The 25,911-nt window shown below is 43.3% G+C and overlaps 3 gene segments (V, D, J or C); 2 read left to right on the plus strand and 1 right to left on the minus strand.

Annotated features, from left to right (window-relative positions):
- Positions 1–7,581, plus strand: part of LOC103892320 (T cell receptor delta constant-like) — a 45,390-nt gene extending 37,809 nt beyond the window's left edge. The window contains 4 exon segments of the C gene segment in view: positions 3,898–4,176; positions 4,742–4,843; positions 5,208–5,327; positions 6,534–7,581. Coding sequence covers positions 3,898–4,176; positions 4,742–4,843; positions 5,208–5,326 — 500 coding nt within the window.
- LOC100439230 (T cell receptor alpha chain constant-like) overlaps positions 1–25,911 on the plus strand; it is a 361,622-nt gene that overhangs the window by 269,058 nt on the left and 66,653 nt on the right.
- Positions 9,803–10,710, minus strand: LOC129049718 (T cell receptor delta variable 3-like). The segment is given in 2 exon segments: positions 9,803–10,363; positions 10,597–10,710. Coding segments are annotated over 2 exon segments (372 nt in total).

Here is a 25,911-nt window from a genome sequence, read left to right on the forward strand (position 1 = left end):
AAGTGATGATTTGACAACTGCCTGATGAATTTAGATTTTAAAATTCTAGCAAGCCTTAATTATCCAACTAAATCAGACTAGGATTAAGGGATACTCTTAAATAAACAAGGAGATAGGGTGTTTATTTTATGGACAAGTTTCTTTTGTAACTTGTAACTCCCTTGAAAGTCAGCCAGAGTATGTCTCAAACCAAAGTCAAGATAGTGAGCAAGAAGTGTTGCCCTTATGAAGGGAGGTGAGTGAGCAATGCATGTGGTTTCCAACCGTTAATGCTAGAGTTATCACTTTCTGTTATCAGGTGGCTTCAGCTATGCAAGGAAACCAAACAGGGGAAGTTTTCTCAAGCAGGTTGAAAGCAGGTTCCAAGAAAGCCCTTTGAAAAATTTCTAATCCTCTCAATTGTCTAGAACTCAAGCCAAAAACATAAGCAACCAGATTCTTAGGAATGAGTTTCCTGCCCTGAGTGACTGAAACAGAATCAGTCTTTTAGTTGAGCTTCTCAGCAGAGGAAACGGGGAGAATGATGATGGTAGTGATGGGGGGTTTCTCTGAATAGTTGATTTTCTAGGAAAACCGTGATCAACTTTGGTCCATTTACAGAGCCGTGATCAGCAGAAACTTCCTGACTAGCAATCGCTCCCTCTCAACCAGATATAACCAGTTGATCTGGCAGTAGCTCTCCTGCCGTGAACCTCACAGCTGAAGCCCAAATTCAGATTCAGGATAAAGCATTAGAAAAATTATTTATTTTTATACAAAAAATTAGCCAGGTGTGGTGGTGTGCACCTGTGGTCCCAGCTACTCGGGAGACTGAGGCTGGAGGAGAGTTTGAGCCAGGAGGCAGAGGTTGCAATGAGTTGATACTGGGCCACTTCACTCCAGCCTGGGTGAAAAAGACCCTGTCTCAAAAAAAAAAAAGGAAAAGGAAAATTACTTATTTTCCATTTACACATTCATTACCAACTTTCTGTTCAGCAACACCTAATGTCTTTTTTTTTTTTTAAGCAGTTAGGAAATTTATTGATGTCGGACTTCTTAGGTTGTTCATGGACTTTTCTGGTGAGCCAGAGGATGCAGGCTTTTATGCCACATTGCCAGGATCCACACCCAAAGACCACTGCAGGGACTACTCTGGTGAAAACATCTCCACTACCACACCTGGCACAGACATTATACCTGGCAACAATGATGAAGAAGCTCCCCTACTGCAACCATCCCTCTCTTCAAAAAGATGGATTCTGGGTTGGGTGTGGTAGCTCCTGCCTATAATCCCAGCCCTTTGGGAGGTCGAGGTGGGCGGATCACCTGAGGTCAGGAGTTCAAGACCAGCATGGGTTCAGGGATGGGAGAAATTATCGTGACCATTTCTGCAAACAATCTGCCATAGGGCATTAATACCTACTGGGGTGAACTTTGGGATTAGAAAATAGAACAGAAATAACCAGCAAGCAAATCTTTCTCTCTTGTTTTTCCTTCCTAGTGGGCCACAGTAGTCCCCCTTTATCTGTGGTTCCACCCTTCTTGGTTTCAGTTACCCAACATCAACCACAGTTCAAAACTGGGTGAGTATAGTACCATAAGATACGTTGAGCGAGGCCAGATTCACATAACTTTTATTACAGTGTATTTTTATAACTGTTTTATGTTATTAATAGTTACTGCTGTTAACCCCTTACTGAAGGGGTCCCCAATCCCCAGACCATGAACTGGTACTGGTCCTTGGCCTGTTAGGAACTGGGCCACACAGCAGGAGGTGAGTGACAGGTGAGCGAGTGAAGCTTTATCTGTATTTACAGCCACTCCCCATCCCTTGCATTCCCACCTGAGCTCCACCTCCTGTCTGATCAGTGGCGGCATTAGGTTCTCACAGGACCACGAACCGTACTCTGAACTGAGCATGCGAAGGATGTAGGTTGCACACTCCTTATGAGAATCTAATGCCTGATGATCTGTCACTGTCTCCCATGACCCCCAGATGGGACCATCTAGTTGCAGGAAAACAAGCTCAGGGATCCCACTGATTCTACATTATGGTGAGTTGTATAATTACTTCATTATATATTACAGTGTAATAATATTAGAAATAAAGTGCACAATAAATGTGATGCGCTTGACTCATCCTGAAAGCATCCCCCACCTCCCACCATGCTTCATGGAAAACTTGTCATCCACAAAACCAGTCCCTGATGCCAAAGAGGTTGGGAACTGCTTTCTTACTGTGCCGAATTTATAAATTAAACTCATAGGGACGTATGGGAAAAAACAGTGAATGTAGGGTTTGGTAGTATTTGAGGTTTCAGGCATCCACCTGGGTCTTGGAATGCATCCTCCATGGATAAGGGGGGACCACTGTATTCTGTGGTGCGCTGGTTCTATATGCTCTCCCTGAAGAAGGCCTCTAGTAGATAAAAGTACACTGGAATTCAACGTATTTTTCATTTGATATCAAGAAGCAAAATTCACCTAAGTTTCAAATACTAAGGGGCAAATTTACAGGAGCAATTAATATTGAAAGTCAGCATTAAATTTAGGATTGAAAATGTATCTAGATCATCATTCACAGGTTGGTTGTGTTTCTTGATTTCAGGTATTAACAGGGCTCTTTCTTTCACAGTTATTTGAAGATAGCCTAAGAATTTAAGTCTCCATGGACACAACATTTATCACAATTCAAAAACTTCAGTGAGGCACTGTGTGAAAGAATCATCACTATCTCTCTCAAAGCTTCAAGACTTGTGGTCTTAAGGAAAGAAAAGGATGCATGTACAGGGTGGTAGTCCAAAGTGAGGCATAAAAGAAGAGAAAGCCAGGAGGGAACCCAATCCTGGGACCAACATTCCACAGTTCCTCTTAGATTAAAACAAGAACGAACGGGCTTAAATTGGTTTTATTTATTTAAGGACTTCCTGAAAATGATCATTGTTATCCTCTGATTAAGGACTCAAAGGAAACTATACAGTAGTCAGTCCCCTACAGAAGAATGAGTATTCACCTAAAGGCAGAAACATGTACCACCTACCTTCAGCAGATCCCTTTCCAGCAGATCCGGAAGGGATGGCACCCTTCCGTGACCCCAACACTGCCATCCTCAGAGCCTCTGAGCCAGTTATGCAGTCCTTCTCAGACCCTTGATTCTTCAAGTGACAATGCAGACCATGAGCACCTGCCCTGATCTACCATCCAAGGGCCCATGCATTTACAAAAAACCAACTGGTGCAGACAGATATTCAGCCTGACCTAGATTGTCCAGAGGACTGATTAATAAAACACAGATAATTGGCCGGATGCGGTGGTTCACGCCTGTAATCCCAGCACTTTGGGAGGCCGAGGTGGGCGGATCACCTGAGGTTGGGAGTTCGAGACCAGCCTGACCAAAATGGAGAAACCCCGTCTCTACTAAAAATACAAAAAATTAGCTGGGCGTGGTGGTGCATGCCTGTACTCCCAGCTACTCGGGAGGCTGAGGCAAGAGAATCACTTGAACCCGGGAGGTGGAGGTTGTGGTGAGCCGAGATCGCACCATTGCACTCCAGCCTGGGCAACAAGAGTGAAACTCCATCTCAAGAAAGAAAAGAAAAAAAAGAAAGAAAAAGAAAAAAGCCACAGATAATCGAAACCCAGATGATCCAGAAACTTCTTTGTAGTTGTTATTTTCCATCTGTACTTCCAGCCCTATCTCCTAGCAGCTCCTAACTAGAAGTCAAACTTACTGCCTTTCATTTCTGCTCCCCTTGCCTGTCCTTTCACAGAGGTGGTAATAAGCCCAGGTCACTAACAGGATGCATGGAGGTCTGGATTGTAGTGTTTGGCTCCGGGGTAATCGAGGTAATCACCACTGTTTAACCCCCACGAAGTTGTGAATAATCATCTCACCTAATAAGTTGATTATATTTGCAGAAAGTCAGCCTCATACCAAACCATCTGTTTTCGTCATGAAAAATGGAACAAATGTCGCTTGTCTGGTGAAGGAATTCTACCCCAAGGATATAAGAATAAATCTCGAGTCATCCAAGAAGATAACAGAGTTTGATCCTGCTATTGTCATCTCTCCCAGTGGGAAGTACAATGCTGTCAAGCTTGGTAAATATGAGGATTCAAATTCAGTGACATGTTCAGTTCAACACGACGATAAAACTGTGCACTCCACTGACTTTGAAGTGAAGACAGATTCTACAGGTAGGTCATTTCTAGCTTCAAGGAGCTGGAGATTATGGGGAACAAGAATTGGGTGAAAGGGAAGTTAGAGATGTAACTGTGGACAAATCATTCTCAGTACAGCATCATGCTGGAAATAAGACTTAGGCCCAACTATAGCCTGCCATTGGCAGGGGAGGGAAACGCTTGTCATCCCTAAGATGGAATCTAAAATAAAGCCCATCTTATTTCATCCTCATCTCTCCTCTTTACCAACCACTGTCCCCTTCATACTAGACTCTGGGATACTAGAAGTCCACGTGCATTCTAATCCAGTGCTAAATTCCAAGAAAGTGCAATGCAGCCTATCGTGGGACTAAGAATCCTAGTTCTTCCCGCATATTGGTGTGCCTGGATGTTGACCTCATGTTACAATGAAAAAGGCTAGAATGGGAAGCATGTTGTATAATTAGCTATGTGACCTTAACCAAGTCACATCCTCTGGTCCTCAGTTCACTCACCCAAAGTCTCCTCCAGTTTTAAAACCCTACAATCCTGTGAGCCTCTTCATTCCCAATGTAACCCTGACCACTGCTGTTTGTTCCAGATCACCTAAAACCAAAGGAAACTGAAAACACAAAGGAAACTGAAAACACAAAGGAAACTGAAAACACAAATCAACCTTCAAAGAGCTGCCATAAACCCAAAGGTTAGTTCAAATCAAAGGGCCAACTTCAGAATCAAGGGTTAAAGCAAACTCTGTAATTGTCCACTGGGGCCAAAATGTATCAGATTTCAAAAGAAAACACAAACCATGCTGAGCCCATTTGGTTCTGCGGAGCCTCTGACTCTCCCAGCAGGGCTTACCTGGCTGTCGGCATCGGTTTCCCAAGCTTGCCTGGCTGGGTGTCAGCAGCAGCCTAAGGTCTCTGATGGCTATCTGGCACCCTGCTGGGCTTGCAGGCCAGAAAGAACTAGGCAGACTTGGGGCAGGCTGATATCAGTGTTGCAGGCCCAATTTCTGGAAGAGAATTTAATCTCTCCCTGAAGCCACCCTCTTCATTCTTGTTCAGCCGTAGTTCATACCGAGAAGGTGAACATGACGTCCCTCACAGTGCTGGGGCTACGAATGCTGTTTGCAAAGAGTGTTGCCATCAATTTTCTCTTGACTGCCAAGTTATTTTTCTTGTAAGGTAAGAATTAGCTGCTTCTTATTCCTATCTCTACCCACACCATACTGCACATGGGGAAAGGGGATTTAGAAATGGTAAGAAACCAAGAAGCATTGGAAAGGGAAAATAAAGACATATTTAGAATTAATAAGGTAGGCTATCTCAGCTACTCAGCAAAACAGCACCCCATTTCCTGTTATCCTTTCATCTTGAGTCAGACTGAAACCCATTAGGTAGTATAATGTACTATTTTTCTAATACACCAGACAATAACCCTCACTTTCACTCCAGGGAGAAAACTGAAGATAAATAAGGGGAATTCATCTTCTTTACTGCTATTTTGTTCATTGGCCAAGAGACCATGGGTTATTTGCAAGGCCATAAGTAAAGCTTTGCCTGAAGAATATCCGGAGAAAGCAGAACCTATCTTTGTCCTGATAAAGGGAATGCCAGTTCACACTCCTTAATCAAAGGACCAGCCTCTCTATGTGTGGATCAGCCTGGCTTTGGGATGAACCTACACACAGCATTAGTAGTGAACAGCTCACTATTAGCTACTCAGGATGCATACACAGTTAGGTCTGAGATGTCAATTATTTGCCTGTTACTTGCTTTCCATTCTCAGGTAATCTTGTACACGAAATTGAAACCAGGGCCTGGGTTTGTGTGTGAGGCTCCTCCCCGTCACTCCTTCTCCAATACTCACAAATGCTCATCAACCCCAGCTCCTGTTCTAGGAACAACCCTAGACTTAGAGTACTTGACTGATCTGACCCAGACAGTAAACATACCCAGTCATCTCAAAAAGGATGTCCAGCTCACCTGTTACTTTACTAACAGTCCCAGGGACACAGGCAGTGTGGCTGGATAAAAAGAGGGCTACACTAAGAGTCAGAAGATCCGGGTTTTATCCTGATTTTGACACTAACTTACATGTTACCTTAGCCAGGTTTCTTCATCTCTCTGGGCCTGGGATTTTGCATCTGTAAAACAAACAAGTTAAAAAAAAATAACCTAAGGAGAACAAAAGAGTTCCATGACTTGTGCCAACACTAATAGGTGAACTAGCTGAGCTATTGCCATGCGTAGATGGAAAATGAGCCACAATAGATTAGTGATGTCTGCAATGGTACAGCATAGCCAGTACTGGCCACCTCCAGACTACATGACCCCTACAATTCCTTCTAGCACTGACAGTCTATTCTATAACAACTTTCTTCACTGCAGGCTGACTGGCATGAGGAAGCTACACTCCTGAAGAAACCAAAGGCTTACAAAAATGCATCTCCTTGGCTTCTGACTTCTTTGTGATTCAAGTTGACCTCTCATAGCCTTGTTAAAATGGCTGCTAACCAAACCAATTTTTCTTCGAAGATAACAAACCCAGCTCATCCTCCAGCTTGATGGGAAGACAAAAGTCCTGGGGAAGGGGGGTTTATGTCCTAACTGCTTTATATGCTGTTTTATAAAGGGATAGAAGGATATAAAAAGATATAGGACTCGTTTTTTTACTCCTACAACTGATAACACTTTGAAAATGATGTTTTGTTCCTTTTGACTTTCTTTACCTTTTGAAGTAGAAAGTGAGAACCAACAGGTTCACAGCTTCATTCCTCATAAGGAAAATAGGCCTTGGGAGAAGAAGAGCGGGTGCCCTTTTATCTAAACGTGGAAGGCTCTGCTCAACTGAGCACTAGATTTGCTACAAACCAGCATCATCTTCTTCCTCCTGTCCTCACGGCTTGTCCCACCCTCTATGTTCACTTCAGGAGCCACACTAGAGATTCTGCATGGCATGGAGGAGGACAAAGTTTCAGCACTTTCTGCCTCTCCTAGTACTTTACAAAAGAGATTACATTTGAATTTGCTAATACTTTATGAGCAGGCAATGCGATTTCCAAAATCTCATCTAAATACTCTCCAATCTATTAGCAAAAATCAGAGTGAAATACAGAGGAAAGGCACTGCTTTCTGTTAATTGATTTAACATGCGTGAATTAGCTCCCTCTGAGTTCCAGGCACTATACTGAGAGTACAAAGAAGACACAAGTCTGCTTTCAAGCAACTCACTGTGAAAGTGTTTTTGAAGGGAGGAACAGAAATGAGACCCCTATCTTTCCCTATAAAAACAACATTTTTAGTGTCTTTTGCCTGCCAATCTGTGTTTGAAACCATTGGACACTGATTCTCTGGCCTGGGACTTTGGTATTGATGGTTTTCTGCCTTTCTTCTCAGCCCCTGCCTCTATTGCATTTATTAAACTGCATTGTGCGCACCTCGCCTCTGGCTTTACTCTTTGCAGATCACCGCAGGGGGAAGCTCAGCTCTGTGAGCTCACTATTAGTCAGCCAAAAGCCAAACTGAACTTATGGGTCACACCGCAGTGTCCTGAGCCCCAAGCCTACAGAGGCCCTGCCTTGGAGACCCAGCCTCGGGTTTCCTGCTGCCTCTGCTGATGCCGCTGTTACAGCAAGAACAACAGCAGCACCTGCAGTGTGGCCAATGACCTCTGCTACTCCCGCCTCAGGAAGGCCACAGCCTTTTCCAGGAGCACTGCTCAGGTAGCAGAGCCCTAGCAACCCATTATTGTGCTTCCTCAGCACCTATGTGGAGCATCAAGTGGGGGTTTATGAGGTTACAAGTGTAAGAGTGACTGTCGCCAACAACTCCCCTTGCCATCACCGACAGCAAACTCCCCCATCATGTCTACTACACCTTGTATGTGTAAAGAATGCTGATTTCCAAAACATTCACAAGTTACCTTATGTAATATTAGGGTGTTTCCTCTGAAGTTGTTAGGAACAAAAAGATCATATTCTCATTTTTCAGATGAAACAAAAATGTCCTCTCCTCAAAAAAGTATGTACCATGTCCAGAGTCATTCAGTGAGGCAGAGATATTGCTGGGAGCAGAAACAAGGTCTCAAGATTTTCAGGCCAAAGTTCCTGCTGTAAGAGCACACTGCATCCCCAAACGAGGACAAGATGTCAATGTGAGTATCAGCTAGAATGAACTTCAGGATTGTCCCATATTTAGCATATAAACGAGCCACCCTCTAGCCCACTATGCCAGAAAAAAAAAAAAAATCCTGGCATATCACAGGACCATGAATTTTTCACACCAAAAGGAGCCTCCAGAGAAGATTTAAGGCAAGAGCCAGGAGGGATTATGGCTGCCTTCTGATCTGGGGCCATGATATGTGAACTGTGAGATGGACATGTGACACACTCAGTAGGCATTTAGAACAGAAGCCCCAGAAAGCCAAGCCACATGCCCAGGGCCTTTGGCTCCCTCATCCCCTCTTCTTTCCATTGCTCCGTACAGTGGCTACTCTTGTCCACTGTTTCTGAAGAGCACATAAACCGCTGCCCAAACCACTCACTGATAGAGCCACCTAGGGTGCAGCTGCAGGAGAGAGCCCTGGAAGTGTAACGCTGCATCGCTGGGCCTGTCATTAGCCAGCTATATGACTTTGAGAATGTCTGCCACGTCTCTGTAGTGCAGTGTAGTTTCTATAAAATAACGTGTAAGGCCTCTTCCATTTCTAAGATTATATCTAATAACTCTAATAGTTCCATAAGGCAGATAATTCAAGAGAAGAGGAAGGAGGGACTGACTCCCAGGGACTGAGGATGTGTATCTCTTTCAACATCACATAGTCAGTTTGCCCCAGAGGAAATTTTCTCTGCTGGAGACACCACTGAGCTCCAAACTCAGGAACTTGGCAGCTGGAATTCTGGAAGTCACAACTTTCCAGGAGTGCCTCAGTGCTCTGCAGTGAAAAAAAAGAAAATGTTCTCCAAATAAAATAAGTAAAATGGAGGTGTCAAAGAACATCAAGGAGAAGGTGGCTGGATATAAAAAGATGCAAAAAAAAAAAAAAAGTAAATTGGTGAAAAGTCTTTTAAGTAAATAACTTTGTGTCTAACTTATTTTTTTTTTTTTTTTTTTTTTTTTTGAGACAGAATCTCGCTCTGTCACCCAGGCTGGAATGCAGTGGCACCACCTCGGCTCACTGCAACCTCTGCCTCCTGGGCTCAAGCGATTCTTGTGCCTCAGCCTCCTGAGTAGCTGGGACTACAGGCGCGAGCCACCACGCCCGGCTAATTCTTGTATTTTTAGTAGAGGCGGGTCTTCGCCATGTTGGCCAAGCTGGTCTTGAACTCCTGGCCTCAAGTCATCTGCCTGCCTCAGCCTCCCAAAGTGTTGGGATTATTGGCATGAGCCACCACATCTGGCCCTAATTTAACTCTGAAATGAAAACAGATCAATTCATAATAATGGATAAATGATGGTGGTAACTAAAATAAAGACACTGCTGACGGCCTCACCTTAGACGGGCCCTTTACCTGCACCTGAACCTGCATTCTGAAACCCTCACAGAAAATGCAGCACAGGCTTGTCAAGCCCCATTCTGTATCAGGGGCAACCAGGGCACCAGGGACACAAAGACAATGCTCCCTAAACATGCAGTTCTCCCTTGCCTATCAGGAGTCATTCAGGTGGCAAGGGCCCACTGAGTCAGAAGTGGGGAGATACTCTGCTTCTCTGAAGCCAGGGTGCTCCCCTGGATCTGACCAGGCCATTTATTTCTCAGAAGACACTTTAGGTCACTTCTAAAGGCCAGGCTGGAACACAAAATGGCTAAGAGAAGGATGCTAAGTCCCAGACATGACCTGCCCTAAGAGGTAGCTCTGCTGAGCTGTACCCCAGGAGTTTGTGTTAAGACTTCCTGGGCACCTGCATCATCGTGCTAAAGGCACAGTAGTAAGTGGCACTGTCTTCAGTCCTTAATGGAGAGATCACCAAGTGAAAGGCTTTCTGGGTCGGAATGTGCTTCACAGAAAACCGTCCTTGAGTAAAATCTGCAGCTTGAGATCCACTGTTATCCCCATAAAAGACAAACTGAAAGGAATAATCTGGCCTTATCCGGTACCAGAATAAATCTGGATTTGAATATACAGTGTCGTAAGTGCAGAGCAGTACCACCTCACTGCCACTCGCCACCGTCTGGTCCGGGGAACTCTGGGTTACTTTGTCACACAGCATGCCCCTGTCTGTGAAAAAGACAATGAGGAAATCGTGAATTCTGCACCCCCCAGACATAAAGTACAGCACATGCCTAGCCCAGAAGAACTCAATGAGCAGAGGCAAGAGAAAGACACAGAAATAAAGCCAAAGGCAGAAAATAACCAAAAGCCAAGAGTGCAAGAGAAAAAGCCTTCAAGAGTCAGGGAAGGAGAAATGGAGTTATAGAGCAAGTGGAATGTAAACAAATGAATCTACTTACAGAAAAACAAAAAGCTAAAGCCCACAGTAAGAATCATCTTTTCTTCATATCAGGGCAGAGGATATACAACAAAACAGGGTTCCTAAGATCTCAGAGACTATCTGACGGTTCTAATGAAAGAAGACGGGAGGAAAACAAGAGGAGACTGGCAGTGCTGACAGTCACGTGACTGATTCAGCCGTGACTCCTAGAGGCAAATGCGCTCAGCCAAGGAAACTGCTATTGCTATTATGATTTTGGCCCCAATCCATCTTGAACTAATACATACGACGATGAAAAATGGATTACTTTTAAAAAAGAAAAGAAAAAGAAAAAGAAAGGAAGGGAGAGAGAGAGGAAGTGAGGGAGGAAAGAAAACTACAAGACTAATGATGGCGTTCTTGGATATCCAACTGCTACAAAAGTAGTTCACTCTCCATTTCTGTATCGCCTGGTCACAGACTGGTGTACTAGTCCATTAATCACATGTCGTACTTTGAGTGACACTGTCTCATAGCATCTAGCACGGCTCCACACACTTTGTTCTATTCAATAAATGGAATAAATGAAAGAGTACCTTGGACAACTCCCTTACTCCTCTGTGTAAAGAGGGAGGAAAGGGGGTTGGACCAGATCCTTTCTAAAATCTGTCCTAGACCTGAATTCCAGAAATCTTTGATTTCAGATGCTTGAGGGAGTGTCCTGATCCTAAGTGCTTCTTGCACTTCACCAGCTTGACTTTCCATCTCTCACTGGGCCCAACGCAGCACACACTTGGCTCCAGCTGGAAAATCCTGAACAGAGCTTCCCAGCAGGTGAACTGCCATGAGTGGGTTACAAGCTTGCTAAAATAGTGTTCAGAGTGACCGTATACCTGGGGTGGCTGGAGCCCCTGAGCCAGCCCCTCCCAGTCAGGAGCCTTAAAATACGGTTTTCCATGTAAGCCATCAATATGACAACAGTTGGGAAGCACTGCTGTGAAAAACAGAACAGTGACTAACTCACTCCCCAAAATGCAGGAGTGTTCCTAGGAGTATTTCTAGAAGGTCCTTCATTTCCCTTTTTCCCTACATCCACTTCATCAGTAAGACCTGTCAGTTCTACCACGAAAATATATCTCCAATCCATCTACTTCTTCCATCTCCACTGCCACCACCTTCTATAAACACCATCACCTCTTACAGGGACTGCTTCAATAACCCACTAACTGGCCCGCTTGCTTCTGCTCTTGTCCCTGGACAATCCATTCTCCAGTTCTTCATAAAATGTATATCAGATGATGACAGCTGGACCTCCTTCCCAGGCCTGTAACACCTGCAAATGATCTGGCCCTTGCTTCCTCCCCAGCCTCACCTCACATCTGCTCCTTCTCTTTCTTCCCTTCAGCTGCAGTGGCCTTCCTTCTCATCCGTTCTATGTCTCTGTTTTCTAGCTACCTGAAACTCTGTCCCCAATTTTTCACAGTTCTCAGCTCCAACCAAATTAGTCACCCATGCCACCCATAACCAACCTCAATTACATCTCTGTTCTTATTTTCCCTCACATCACTATCTGAAATCATCAGATTCATACATGTTTATTTTATGTCTCTCCCATCTCACCTCTCCCCCCCCCACACACACACACACAAACACACACACACGATAATATAAACTATATGAGGGCAGGGAGCTTATCTTTTCACTGATATGTCTCCAGCCCCTGGGCTTGTGTTCACCACATCACACACAATCAGTAAATATCTGTGTAAAAAAAAGGAATGCAATTTCTTCACTTAAAAACTAACCATTCACCTAGATTTAGCAAATAAAAATACAAGACACCCAGTTAAATGTGCATTTCAAATAAACAACAAAAATTTCAGTAATACGGGTAGTTGGGACATGCCATATTTGGAACACATTTATACTAAAAAAGTATTCATTGTTTATCTGAAATTCAAATTCCACTGGGCATCCTGTGTTTTATCTGGCAATGCTACGCATGCAGAATACCAAAAGTAAGCACCAGGCAGGCCAGAGTCCCACCATGAGCATCTTCAGGGCCCCTGGATGTGGAAGAGGGAGGTTCAGGGCCCAGTGGCTGCCTTACCGGTGCATTGGCTGCCCAGGCCTGCACTGCCGCCTGCTGGCAGGGGTCCAGTCCACGAGACCCAGCTCTCTGCTGGCGGAAGTCCATTTCAGAGCTTCCAGTTCTCCCAGGTCCAAGGATTCTGCTCACTCCCGACCCACAGTCTCTTAGTGTCTGTCCCTGCTCTAAAGATGTTGTCTGGGCTTGATATTTATATGGAAGCTGACTGTTCCCTTCCTGGTCTAGACCATAACCATCTTCAAGTTAAACTGCTCCTCCTCTTCTAACTGCCCAACCTCAGCTACGTCTGACCATACCCAAGCACAGAGAAGTGGGTTTAATGGACCTTCGCACAGAAGGACACATCCTCTCCTATAATGCTTTACATGAAAGGTTCAGACATAACCTGAGTCCTGCTTGGGGTAGCATTATCATGACTCTCTTGCCCTGGTGTCCTTGCAATATTCCTTGAAAGGCATCCCTCCCCCAAGGAAGGGCAGGCACTTAGCACAGCAGTGCAGTATAATGGCTAAGAGTGGGATCCTGGAGCCAGCCTGCTTGGGTTCATTATCAGCTCCAGCTTTTACTGACGGTGTGACCTTAAGCATGCCCTAACTCTCCAAGTCTCAATTTCTCCATCTGCAAAATGGAGATAGTAATAGCTTTTCTCACGGGACTATTGGAAAATTTAGTGAGGTCACACATGCAATACACCCAGCAGATAAATGATGTATGAATGTCAGGTATTGCTGTTGCATATTTAATTTAAATGTTGCCATTTTTATTAAATAGACATATGAATAGAGTTCCTAAGAGTGTTACTCTCATCAATGCTGTTCAGGGAAAAGATGCTGAGCAAATCTAAATTTTAAAGTTGCAAAATCTAGCAAAAGATTGTTGATATGTTTTATCAATCAATGGTTAAAAAAAAAAAGACCAATATCTTTAATTTGCTGTCAGTGCTGCAAGCATGTCCTAGAGCTCTGTGATCCCCTGAGACCTGTGATCCTCTGAGACATGAGCCAGCTGTGTTCTTCCCAAGTCCCTAAGAGCATTAGGAGCATGAGAAGTGAGCCTTCCAGCCCCTTGTTCTTATGTCTTCCAAACGCTGTAACAGGCTTGTTCATGAGAGGCCACAATGCATGATCAAGTGACCCCGTCACTGAAGAATAAGAGAGAGCCTCAAGATTCAGTGGCCCACTAACAACGTATTGCCCCTAAGTTTCCCCACACCATCTTCCTTAAACCTACTGGCATCTGCAGCCCATGCCTCTCCCCAAGGTGCTGAGGGTCCTGCAGGCCCCACCCACCCACCAGTGAAGCAGGGCTGCCTTTCATTAGCCCAAAACTGCCACTCAAGAGGGGCCCTCAGACCAGGTGGGAGCCAAGAGATTTGGCGAACAACATCACCCTTGCCCCACAGCTTGGATCTTGATCACTCATACCACTCAGAAGAGGGACTTTTCTGTTTCCTTTGAGGTGGGCGGCTTTGTTTTTGACCTTGTAGCGCCCTCTGCTGCTACTAATTATCCCATCTCCATAAATAGGTCATACTGGAGGTTGATAGAAAATAGGTCAGGGAAGGAAAACATTCTTTGTTCACAATTCAAGTCAAAGCTGCTTCTTCTGTCTCCATTCCCTTTTCAACTCTGAGACTGGCAGCTGCTTCTCTGTCGGCCCAAAGGGACTATCCTCCACCAGTCACCCAAAGAGGACTGTCTTTAAGGATATGAGATAGCACCCTAAGAGGATAAATGGACATTTTCTTGTCTACAAAAAGCCTAATGCAACAGTAGAGGACATAGGGAAATTTCTTTGGATGGATAGAGACAAGTGCATCTCTTTCTTATGAAAGAATAGAAACGTGATTAAAAAGGAAAAGCCTAGAATTGTCTGAACGTGTGGAAATGGGGGTGAGTGGTCTAGAGAAAGGATTTCTGCATCACTTTCTTCCTGTAGCACATTGTATCCGAGATCCCTGGGACAGACGTGGCCTGATGAATAGCAGGAAGCACACCAGGGAGGGACAAGTTCCCGTAGACAACCTCCACCCCCAGGCTGGGACAGTGCCATGGGGACCCAGGGCCTCTGCTTTGGGGAAAGACCTTGCTGAGGGCCCCATGGGCAAGAACAAGTGTGAAGAACCCTACCATGATTTTTTGCCTAATGCCCTCCACAAAGCCAACGTTTGAAGGAAAACTGTGAGGAAGAAGGAACACTCCACGGTGTTGCTGTTGCCACCTCTGGAGCAGCTTGTGGCAAGAACAGTCTTGGTCCAACCAGGTCAGTGATACTTTTTATGATGGGGCTGTGTGGGACCTGACCTGACTCTTGCTAACCAGATTTCTAAAGCCATCTGCAGGGTCTTTTCTCCTATTATTCCCCAGGGCAGGGAGGGCAAACAGATTATATCTCCATTATCAAGAGCTAACAATTGGTAGAGACTATCTGGAGCATGCTTGTAAGAAGGATTCTGAGGCCACATCTGTACTCAGAGGAAGAGAGTGATGTGTCTATTAGCAATATCTACCACAGGAGCAGAAGCAGGAGGCAACCCCACACCATTTTGTATTTCCCGTTGCTGCTCTTTATGTCATTCCCTGAAATGAGCCCTGCAGAGAAAGAATAATCAGAGCCAATTCTCCATTGGATTGTCCTTTTGGTAAAGGGCAAATTTTTCCGTTTCTGTCTTTTCCATGGCTTCCCTGGGATCTCAGGGACCATTTCCCCTGCTATCAATTGCTGTTTCCTGCAGCCTAAGAAATAAAATTTTAAAATAAATTAGAAGTTTCTATAATTCTCTCTAAAATCATAAACAATGCGTCAAGGCCAAACACTTCCCTGGTGTGATTTATTCATATATGGACTTATCCTTGTATAATTAGCAGGAATAATCATACCCTGAGCCAGCTAGCAGAGCCCCTGGGGACAGAGACCACCCAGAGAAGGTCCTTGTTCTCCTGAGTCACATAAAGGGAGTCACACAAGGTGGGAGTGGAACTCAGGTGTCCTGAGCTCTAGTCCCAGCTCTGCTTCTGCGTATCTACATGACCTTGAGCAAATTTATCCCGCAGAGCTTCAGTATTTTCATCTCTAAAATGAGGGCATTGGCCCAGGCAGTTGTTAAATTTCCTTCCAAGTCTCACATTCTAGGATGCTAATGTGTAAAATTATAGAGCTGACCCAAGAGTTATTAGTTCATATCCCCCTGTGCATGTTGCTTGAACTCCTCATTGCCCAGCAAGAGGAAAAGGGAAAACATGCTTCTTCATTGGGGGGTAGCATAATTTCCTGGTTTACTATGTGTGACTCATCAGAGCCTGGAGGTCCAAGCCCATATGCCAATTTGAAATCCAGTTATTATTACATCTGGGAGAGAGAAAAGTGCTGAAAACAGCCTTTGGGACACTATCGATTTGGCCAAAAGAAAAAGAAAAAGAAGAAGGCTCTGTCTAGTGTGATAACATTTTGTTATCTTATTTATTATCTTCATCCCTGAAATATACTCTGCTCTCTCCTATCTCTGCTCTGAAAGACAGAAAGAGGGCAGCCCTCTCCCAGGCAAAATGGGGCTCCTCTGGGGAACAGAGGGGTGTCTCTGTCAACAAAGCTGATGCCACATCCCTTTCAACCATGCTGACGCCTCTGGTTTTTGTAAAGGTGCTCACTCCTGTGGGTACTGGGTTAATAGGAAACTGACATTTGGAGCCAACACTAGAGGAATCATGAACTCAGCAAGAAATATTTGGCAGAATTTTTTTTTCTATCTGAAAATTATCGGTGAGAGATTCTAATGTGCCTTAACAAGCAGGAACAAAAGATGAGTGTTTAATACAATTCAATTTAACAAATATTTATTAAGAGTCTACAGTTATTCCCACGGATCATCTGAGTCAGTTTCTGAGGAAACATTATCATTGCCTTAAGGGAGCTGGGGGGTTGTTAATGGGCCAGAGATGGGATGAAAAATGACAACAGATTTACCTCTGGGACAGGGATATAGTTAACCACAGTGGCCCTGGGTAAGTAGCTTAGCTTCAGAAGAAAATGTGCACAACGGCATGGGTAACCTAAAACACCGGGCAATCAAAATATTCTTTTATGATTGGCTTTAGCATGTATTTTATTCTTTTGTAGGGCAGGTTTATCTTACCAATTATATATTTTCTTAAGCTGATCTGTAAAATCTACAGGGGAAAAGTATTTTAAGAATTATATGTTTCTGCAATTAGGCTCCCAGCAGTCAACAAAGAAGTGGTACTTTTTGTCTTTCCAGTGATGAAAAAGGGAGCCGGCATCCCTGGTGGCCCACCAGGGTCTCCTTCCCTGGCCTAGATCAGAACAAGCCGTAAATCAGCAGGCCGTTATCTTATAAATCTGTAGAGCAGGGTGGACAACAAAAGGCAGCCTGCTAGGTTTTCAGGACATGAGTTCCTTGTGTAGCCAGAGAACCTTGGACCATCCTGAAGTGGTTGGTCCTGCTGTCCTCACAGCCTGAATCCTGGGCTGTATGAGTAGGAGAGGTGCAAGCCCAGATCAGATGACTGTTCACAATGCTGGTCCCCCTTGCATCCCTAATCATGCTAGAGACATGACCAGGATCTGAGAGGAGGAAGTTACAGCACAGCACTAACAGGGGCTTTTGGTAAAGGGCCTGGGCACTGTGTGAAGATCACCTAGATGCTCAACTTTGGGAAGGGGACTGAGTTAATTGTGAGCCTGGGTGAGTACCTCAACTCCAGAGGTAGCTTTAGTGGAACCCCTCTATACGTAACACCTGGCAATCAGAGGGCTGAAACACTTGGCCAGATAATGAATTCTCTTATCCGGTGGGAAAAGGCTGTAAAGATCAAAACCACCTTTCCTATGGGTAAGCAAGAGTCTGTAGTTTATGTAAAGGCAGCAGCTCCTGTGGGAAGGAAGGAAACAGGAAATTTACATTTGGAATGGGGACCCGAGTGAGAGTGAAGCTATCTTTAAACCAAAAGTGTCAGGTTATTTGGTTTGGTTTTTGAATTATCTGGAAGTTCCAAAGAAAGAACACTTCTCCCTGAGGATTTGATTGCAAAATTCTGACTTCAAACTTCTAAAAAGATCAAATGTTAAATCAGATAGTAGGCTTGGAAAACTCTATTTCTCTATGTAAAAAGTAGAGAACTACTTTTCTTTTGTGTGCTCATTTTATTTTGTTTAGGAAGTAAGAGGATTAGATAACCTGGTGGTGAGTGGGGAGGGCAGGGACATTTGCACAGCATTTCTGGATAAATTAGCTCCAAATAATCAAATCAAAGACTCTCAGCTCAGAAAATAATTAAAGATCTCCTCACCCACCTCTTTAATTTTGCAAATGAAGATAGTGAAACTCAGAGAGGTTATGAACTTGCTCAAGGTCACACAACTGATCCTGATATCAAGGTCCAGGGCAAAGCCAAGACAGCTCATAGTTGTCACCAGCCCAGACCCAAGGGAGAAAAAAAGTCATAGTCCTTGGCCACAGCAGCATCATTTGCATCCCAAACATTCTTTACCCAAGACGTAATGAACTCAAAAAGAAATCCTGAGTTCCAAAGGCAGATAAAATCATTCTGCGCCTGTTGAAAGAAAAAGCAAGCTAAAATGGAACAGTAATTGAACTTGATATTAGGGGAAAGGTGCAGCCATCTGCAGACTGAGAGAGGGGTGAAAAAAACAAAATGAAAATGCTAGTCTTGTCTTCAGACAATGATTATGACCATAGAACACTACCTATAAGTTCTGCATAGCTAATTTCTTTCCCAGTGGGGTTGATATTCTATGATAGATTGCATCAGCTATGTGATTGTTTTGGACCATAGAATATGTATACAGAATTGGCTTGTTGAGCCTTCTGGTGTCTTGAAGTGAAAATCATCTCTCTGGACATATCTCTCAGGCCTGAAGCCCTAGGCTACTGGAAAGAAAGATACCATGACTTGTCCTTCCTCTGAAGCTTAGAAGTTGGAGAAAAATTCTAGTTCTTGGGAAGCTCTGCAAAGCTGGGTTCATTAAGCTGACGCCACAGGTTTTTGCAAAGCCCCTCAGCACAGTGTTTAACAAACCAGTGGCTCTGGGTTGACCTTTGGGGAAGGAACACAGCTCACAGTGAATCCTGGTAAGTAGAGAGGAGCATTGAATCCTCTGCCTGAATGTATCCATTTTATGCCAATAAATTGAGATATGGCTTCTTGCCCCATCTCTGCCACATTCAAGTCCTGCTTGGCTAAACAATGCTCATGGATGTACATGTGTGCAGTGGGATGCAGCCTTTTCTAACCTCTTACAAAATCATGTAACCCCTTCACCAAACTGCTTGGTGGCTCTTCTGTGCCCTCATAGCCCTTCTAGTTTATCAGTTAGAGGAAGACAAGTGCCCAAGGGCTTTCATATTTTTAGGTCATTGTGAAAAGAGGAACATTGGCGATGTGTTTGCCTTCTTGGGAGGAAAATAATAATGATGATTTATTCATTGGTTTCTATATGCTAGTTGATGTGCTGCATTCTTTCTCTTACCACATTTAATCCTTATACCAGGTCTGTGAGTTAGGTGCTATTATTATCCTCATTTGATAGAAGAGATATATTTATATTTTATATTTCTATGGAAGCACAGAGATGTTGAATAACTTGTTCAGGCTGATGAAGTAAGAAAGAGAACCTGGAGTTTAATTCTTAGCACTCAGATTCCAGAGCTAAAAGCTTTTTAGTGAGGGGATTATGTCTAGAGGGAATGTCCCTCGTGCTCTAGTCTCTAAAGTTGCTAAAATAATCCCTGAAGAACTGCGCTCTCAGCAAGTAAAGCCAGGGGTTGATCAACAGGACCACTGTGACCCAGTTACATATTCTTAATCCTTACAACATCATCAAGCAGTTGCTGTTTTCCCCACTTTACAAGTGAGGAAACTGAGGTGTAGCAAGTTAGGAAACTTGTCCTGAGTTTTAAACTCAAGCCTACCTGCCCCAAAGCCTGAGCTCTTTTAAATTAACTGCAACTGCTGACCAGTTGGATTAACTAATTACTTAACTAATAAGACAACAACCTAACAGGCTGTAAGGTAAAAAAGTAATCAGATTTGTTCTATAGGTCCCCTCCCTTTTCAGGAATAGCTATACAATTGTATAATTTTATGCTTCCCCTGGGAGAGTGGGTGGAGCCCTGGCTCCCAGCCCGTGGTGGAAGGGTCTTGGCAGTATTTGTAAAGCAGTCTGTGGGGGTGTAACTCAGGGCGGATCTGAAAAGCTGGTCTTTGGAAAGGGAACGAAACTGACAGTAAACCCATTTAAGTCTGAATAACGCTTCCAAATTTCTCCCTGGAACGCTGATTTCCAAATTTTCCATTCTGTTTTATAACCCAAGTCCAAACTACAGCAGTCCCATTAATGGATTCCAATGCAAACAACTGCTGGTGTATTCCTACTACACGCAGGTCTCTGCTGTTTGCCCTCATGTGCTATTTTATCTAATAGCTGAGAATGACAGTATCAATGGAGCACTGAGTTAAGGAGTCAGACTGTTCGAAGGCTTCATTCTTCATTATAATTGGTGAGATTTTCCATGGGACTAAGAGAAAATTGATTAACTCTCTGAGCCTCTATTTTCCTCCTCTGTAGAATGGGGGAGGCAGTTGCTGTTCCCATTTTACCACAGCGGGCATGCTGTGAGGGGATGTTGGTACATTTCCAATAAGGGGACAATGAGTGTGAAGAGAAAGGAAGGCCCCAGGTGGTCCATAAACTCTTCCACCAGTCCCACACTATAAACAGCTGGTTTTATCAGGGGGATTCTTGGATGACAAGTAAGCACTTAAGTAAATATCAAGGGGAGTTTGGGCAACTGAGTTTTTGTAGATCCTCATGTCATTGTGTTATACTGGAGCCAATAGTAAGCTGACATTTGGAAAAGGAATAACTCTGAGTGTTAGACCAGGTATGTTTTAATGAATGTTATTTGTTTCCAAACATAAGCCACCATCCTTAGAAATTCAGTGAAAGATAACTGAATCTCCTGCCCAGTTATTAGCATCTTTCACCATGGGTCTTTCTGGAGAAAATGACAATGTGGGCAGCCCCTGACTGCAGCCCCTTTGGGACTGTTTCTTTAACACCTTTAAGTACTTGGGAATGTTAAGTGTATTTTTGTTAATGTTGGAGATATGTGTCTGACAAATGGAATCTGAATTGAAGTTTTAGTGTGTAGGGGCAGAAAGCATTTAGAAAGGACAAAAGAAGGACAGATTAGACTAAAATACATACCAATGGCTGGGAGTATGCAATGCAACCTAATCCAAAAGGAAACAGTGAGATGTAGCCTGCTGAATAAACAACTGAGCCAGCACTCCGTGTCAGCTGACTTGTCTTCCCAAAGCTTCCATGTTGGTGCGATTAGGAAAAGAATTGTGTAATCCCCATAACTCAAAATCTTGGAGCCAAGCTAAATTGGGTAAAGCCGTGTAAGATTTTCTGGTACTGACACTGACTACAAGCTGATATTTAGGGAAAAGTTAAGATTGAAAGCAAATATTCAAATTAGTCAGAAAGACCATGAACTTCTGAAAACAAGCCCCAGGGTGCTGTAAACTGCTGCATTTCTAATTGGGTCCTCATGGAACATTTTCATCTCCGCCTTGTCTGAGCTTTCTGCATCAGAGAAGCCCCTTTTGATACCCACTCACTTCTGCGTCCCTCATTGAAAAGGTGGCAACTAAGCTTAGAGAAGGATTCCCTAATCCAAATGCAATACTCAGGGGAATATTTTAAGTATTGCTCCACCATTCTCAAAACAAACCTAATTTCAATTAACTTGAATGTAGCTGAAATTTTGTTCCATGAGGGAATCTCTGCTTTCTATGATAAAGGAAGCTCATTGCAAACAATTGTTTGGAATTTAACTTTTGCTCATAATTCCCAAAAGATACCAACTATTCAATGAGTATCTCAAAATAAAACTACTTTCATGACCAAATTATTATCCCCATTAGAAAGGCTAGAATCAGAATGTCATAGTATGTATTATGTGAACTCCATGCGACCTTCATAAGGTTTCTTATGCCTAAAACAGCATAAGAGAGAAAAGCATTCCATGCTAACCTGTGTGTTCCCTGGTTAACAAGGGTCTAAAGAGCACGTGAGCCAGCTGCTCTATTTCCAAACTGGATTGGACATTTAGAGTCCTGCAGATATTAAAAATGATAATCAGGAAAAGCACACACAATTCTACTTTTATTTATAATTCCCATCTTTCCCAAAGAACTGTTATAAATTCTCTCCCAAAGGTGTTATATTCATGCTTCTTTTGGTTCCTCTATTTGTGATGTGTACTGAGTGAAATATTTGTTGAGATTCAAAAACCCCATGAGATTTAACTTAAGCTTTCCCTGTCAGAGAGATTCTAAGAGCTAAAAGATGGGAAGCTGGTATTTGGGAACTAGATTAAAAAGAAAATCCAAATTAATCCCAAGGAGCAAGGCTCAATAGATAGTTATTTAGACATAGCATGTCCACCCTGCAAGCCTAGTTGCTCGGTTGACTGGGCTGCCCCTATCTTAGTCTTGCCTGGAAGAGAAATAAGTTGTTTGCCCCATACCTGTCTTGAGAAATGTCAGCCTCCAGACCTGAAAGCTTCTTGTGATTTGGTTTATTTCTGTAGAGTTTATTATTATACACAGTGTTCTGGAAGTAATAGAAAAGTGCATTAGAAGCTCCTGCAAATGGAAATGAAATGTAAATTTAGATTGTAAATACAAGACTGCAGTAAATAGATAGCAAGAAAAAGGATGAAGAGATTAGAAATTTGCCACATTTCTCTAACCCTAAAGGGATGTTTCTATAAATAGTTTAAAACTGTTGAAGATGAAAGGGGAGGAGGAAGGAGAACAGAGGCAAACAGATTTTCTCCTAATCCTTTCCATTTGGCAAAATTAGAAATGGTTTTTCAATTAAATTTCCCTGAGCAGAGGAAGAAACCATGTCTGTTTCAACACTAAAGTTCTTGTGGGTGGGAGTCTCTAGAGTTGATTTTGAGGATGGCTCCCTGTTAGTGACAAGTGCTGGTAATGCTCCTGTTGGGGAAAGGGGATGAGCACAAAAATAAATCCAAGTAAGTGTGGAGGGACAAGAAGATCTCACGGCGCAGAATTTCCCCTGGATTTTCTGCGTTGCCTTTTCACCTTTCCTGTCTTAGCAGGACAAATTAGGTCCCAGATGAGCAGGCCCTCGCATTCAAACCGGAAATTTTAAGGAGGAAGCCAGATTAACTTTACTCGGGAGACCTAGTAGACTCTGACTTTAAAGATTCTTTTAATCCAGCTGTTTTTAGGGAGAGCTCTGTAAAAGATGAAAGAAATATTTTTTAAAAAAAGTTAAAATTCTATGGGGTGAAAACAAAGATGTTAAATATTTGATTGGCAAGGAAACTGGAAAATCTGGACCATGTCTACAACTGCTAAAGGAGGCTTTGTGAAGGAGAAAATGAGCAGCCCAAGGAGACCCCGTCCTAAACTTCTCTAGCTAGTGAAATTCGGGCCATTCTCTGCCACAGCCTTGGACTGCTAGGAGGGCAGATCAGATGTCTTCCTCAGTGGGGAGAGGTGGGCCCTCACTGGCAGTTTCTGTAAAGCCTTGTGCTGTGGTGTAACTCAGGGAGCTCAGAAGCTGGTATTTGGCCAAGGAACCAGGCTGACCATCAACCCAAGTAAGTATGACAGGGTGAAGCTACATGCAGCTGGCTACAGTCTTTTCCTTTCTAGACCATGTCCTGCAAGCTCTCCTTGAGGGGCGTATACTCATTTTGCATAGTCCTTTGTAGAGAAGCAGACCAGGAAAGACAGGAAAACCCTCAAATTTCCACTTTTAAACACATCCCTGTAAAAACTGTCTTGCTTCCGTCCCCTTCTACAATCAGTTTCTAGTAAATCAGAATCCGGTGAGTTGATATGCAATTTCAATGAAAAAAAAAGCAGAGAAATAGTTACCCCAACAAGTGCAAAAAGTAGAAACTACCTGAGTACCAGCCAAGGGAAGATAATTAGGAAAGAAAAAAAAAAGAAAGAAATGGGTTACTGGAACTGTGATGGCAGCTTAGTCACAAAGAAAATGATAAAAAAAAATTAAGATTAAATTTTAAAAATCTTTAAAGATATATACATATATATATATCTATATATATATAATCTATATATATCAGGGCTCCATTGTCCTCTGGAACCCCAGCACTCACCTACAGCAGCTGCATTCTGGACTTATTATCAAATAACCTATAAACCTGTAGTTTAATGAAGAGTTGAGCAATCGAGACCACATTGACCCCCAGGACCCTTTTGCAAAGAGCAGCTTCTGTTCCTGTTTCTGTAAAGCCTTCTGTAGCTGTGAGAATAGTGGAAGTGGCAACTATGAACTGACATTTGGAAAAGGAACTCTCTTAACCGTGAATCCAAGTAAGTTTGAAGGGAGTGAGGGAAGGGGGGATTCAAACACTTCTGATTTAAATTACTTGCCATTTAAAGTAATTTAAATGGAATCCAAAACATTCCAGCTTAGGTTCCAAATCTAATGTTTGTGCTGGGGGGATATGGTGCCCATCAGAGGGATTAGAACTCTACTGTACGAAGACTAAATTACTTTCAGCCCAAAACATTCCTATCATTCATCTTAAACAAGATTATTGGTGCAAGGAGAAAAACTGAATACAGAATCCTGAGGGATTCAGCTAAGGGTCAGGAAATGTTTGCCAAAAAGATAAAGAGGAAATTGGCATATTGTGACTATGCAAATGCAGTAGACCAAATATAAATTGTCCTGACTTAGCTACTAACACTCCTCTTAAATTTATCACCTGAAATAGTGGGACCCTGCAACTTCATTAACTAATGCTGAAAATTCTATAAGCAAGCTCCTTTTCTTCTTTTACCTTCACTTTATCTCTCTGAAAAGAACTGTTCTCAATCCCCAGTCTGGTAACTGAGGTCCTGTGGGTGGAACTGTCTGGTTAACTCAGGCAGAGCATTTAACCCCACTTTTTCCTTGGTTACCAAAATAATGGATTCAGCCTCCACTTTACTTGGTTCACCTGAGAAGGGGAAAATTCATCTGTCCTCTGAGTCGTGAGAATAGAGTGGTACATTCTCTCCTTCAAATATACACCCACCCTTCCCTAATGGTAATGTGTGAGTACTTAGAAAAGTTTTTAAATGTTAGATATAAAAGTAAGGCACTGTGGTTGCTAATGGCACTTCTTGAAAATCTGTGCTGCTGGTGGGCTTCTGAAAGTGGTGCTTATAAACTAAGGCTGGAGAAGACTGACTTGTAAAATTCAGATAAAATGAAAATGGGAAAAACTTATTAAAGGGCCCCAATCTCCTAAGTGCCCTGATGTTGAGTAAAGGCCAAATGCCCCAGTTTTACTTACTCAGATCTGCTTTCTATGATTAAGAAGAGATGCACACTAAAGAGAGGCACTTTGAAAAACACAGCCCAGGCAAAATTCTTAAAAAGACTGGCTCTAGTGGTGGGGCGGGTGGTAAAGGACTCAGTGACACCGTGCATGCAGCATTGAGGGAGTTAATGCAGACTTGCTAGCAGACACCTTGGAATGTTCTGGGATAGGCCCTGCCTGAAGAACATGCAGTGTGGTTAGCCATCAAGTTCCCATGTGCAGAAGTGCCTTGCTCAGCAGGGGCAAAATCAGCACGTCTGTGGCAACAGCAACAATGAATAATATATGATGTTAAATCCCAGGCGTTCAGCAGTCTCCACTGAGGTCTTATCAAATTAAAGCTTCAAGGGGATTCATATAAACATCCCAGGAGACTCAAGGACTCAGTCGCTTTACAGAGGCCAAGGCTAGGGACCAGACAGTAGCCTTTTTTCTTTGGTTTCTTACCAGAAACACACTAGGGCGGGGCTCTGCAGTGGGTTTTCCAGGATGCAGAGAAGCTGGGAGCCCCTGTCAGCACTTGGTCAGCCTCTTAGGGGACTGAGAACTGTAACAGCTCCTACCCTTTAAAATGTTGACGAGGTCAGGGAGTTTGACAGCCTAACCAGGCAAAGAAAATATCTGTGCAAGGCTAGCATTCTTCCAGAGCTCTGGACAGTAATTGTATGCCAGATTTTCCATGCAGTGGACTCTTTAGCTGCAGGAACTACATGGCAAGGCTGGTGTCCAAGGAACCCATGATTAAATTCTGTTTTCCTGCAGTAAGTGGAACACAGAGATTATTGCCACAGCAACACTTTGGTGCCTGTCTGTTTGAGGGC

This window comes from Pongo abelii, chromosome 15 (assembly GCF_028885655.2).
Source record: "Pongo abelii isolate AG06213 chromosome 15, NHGRI_mPonAbe1-v2.0_pri, whole genome shotgun sequence".
NCBI lineage: Eukaryota > Metazoa > Chordata > Mammalia > Primates > Hominidae > Pongo > Pongo abelii.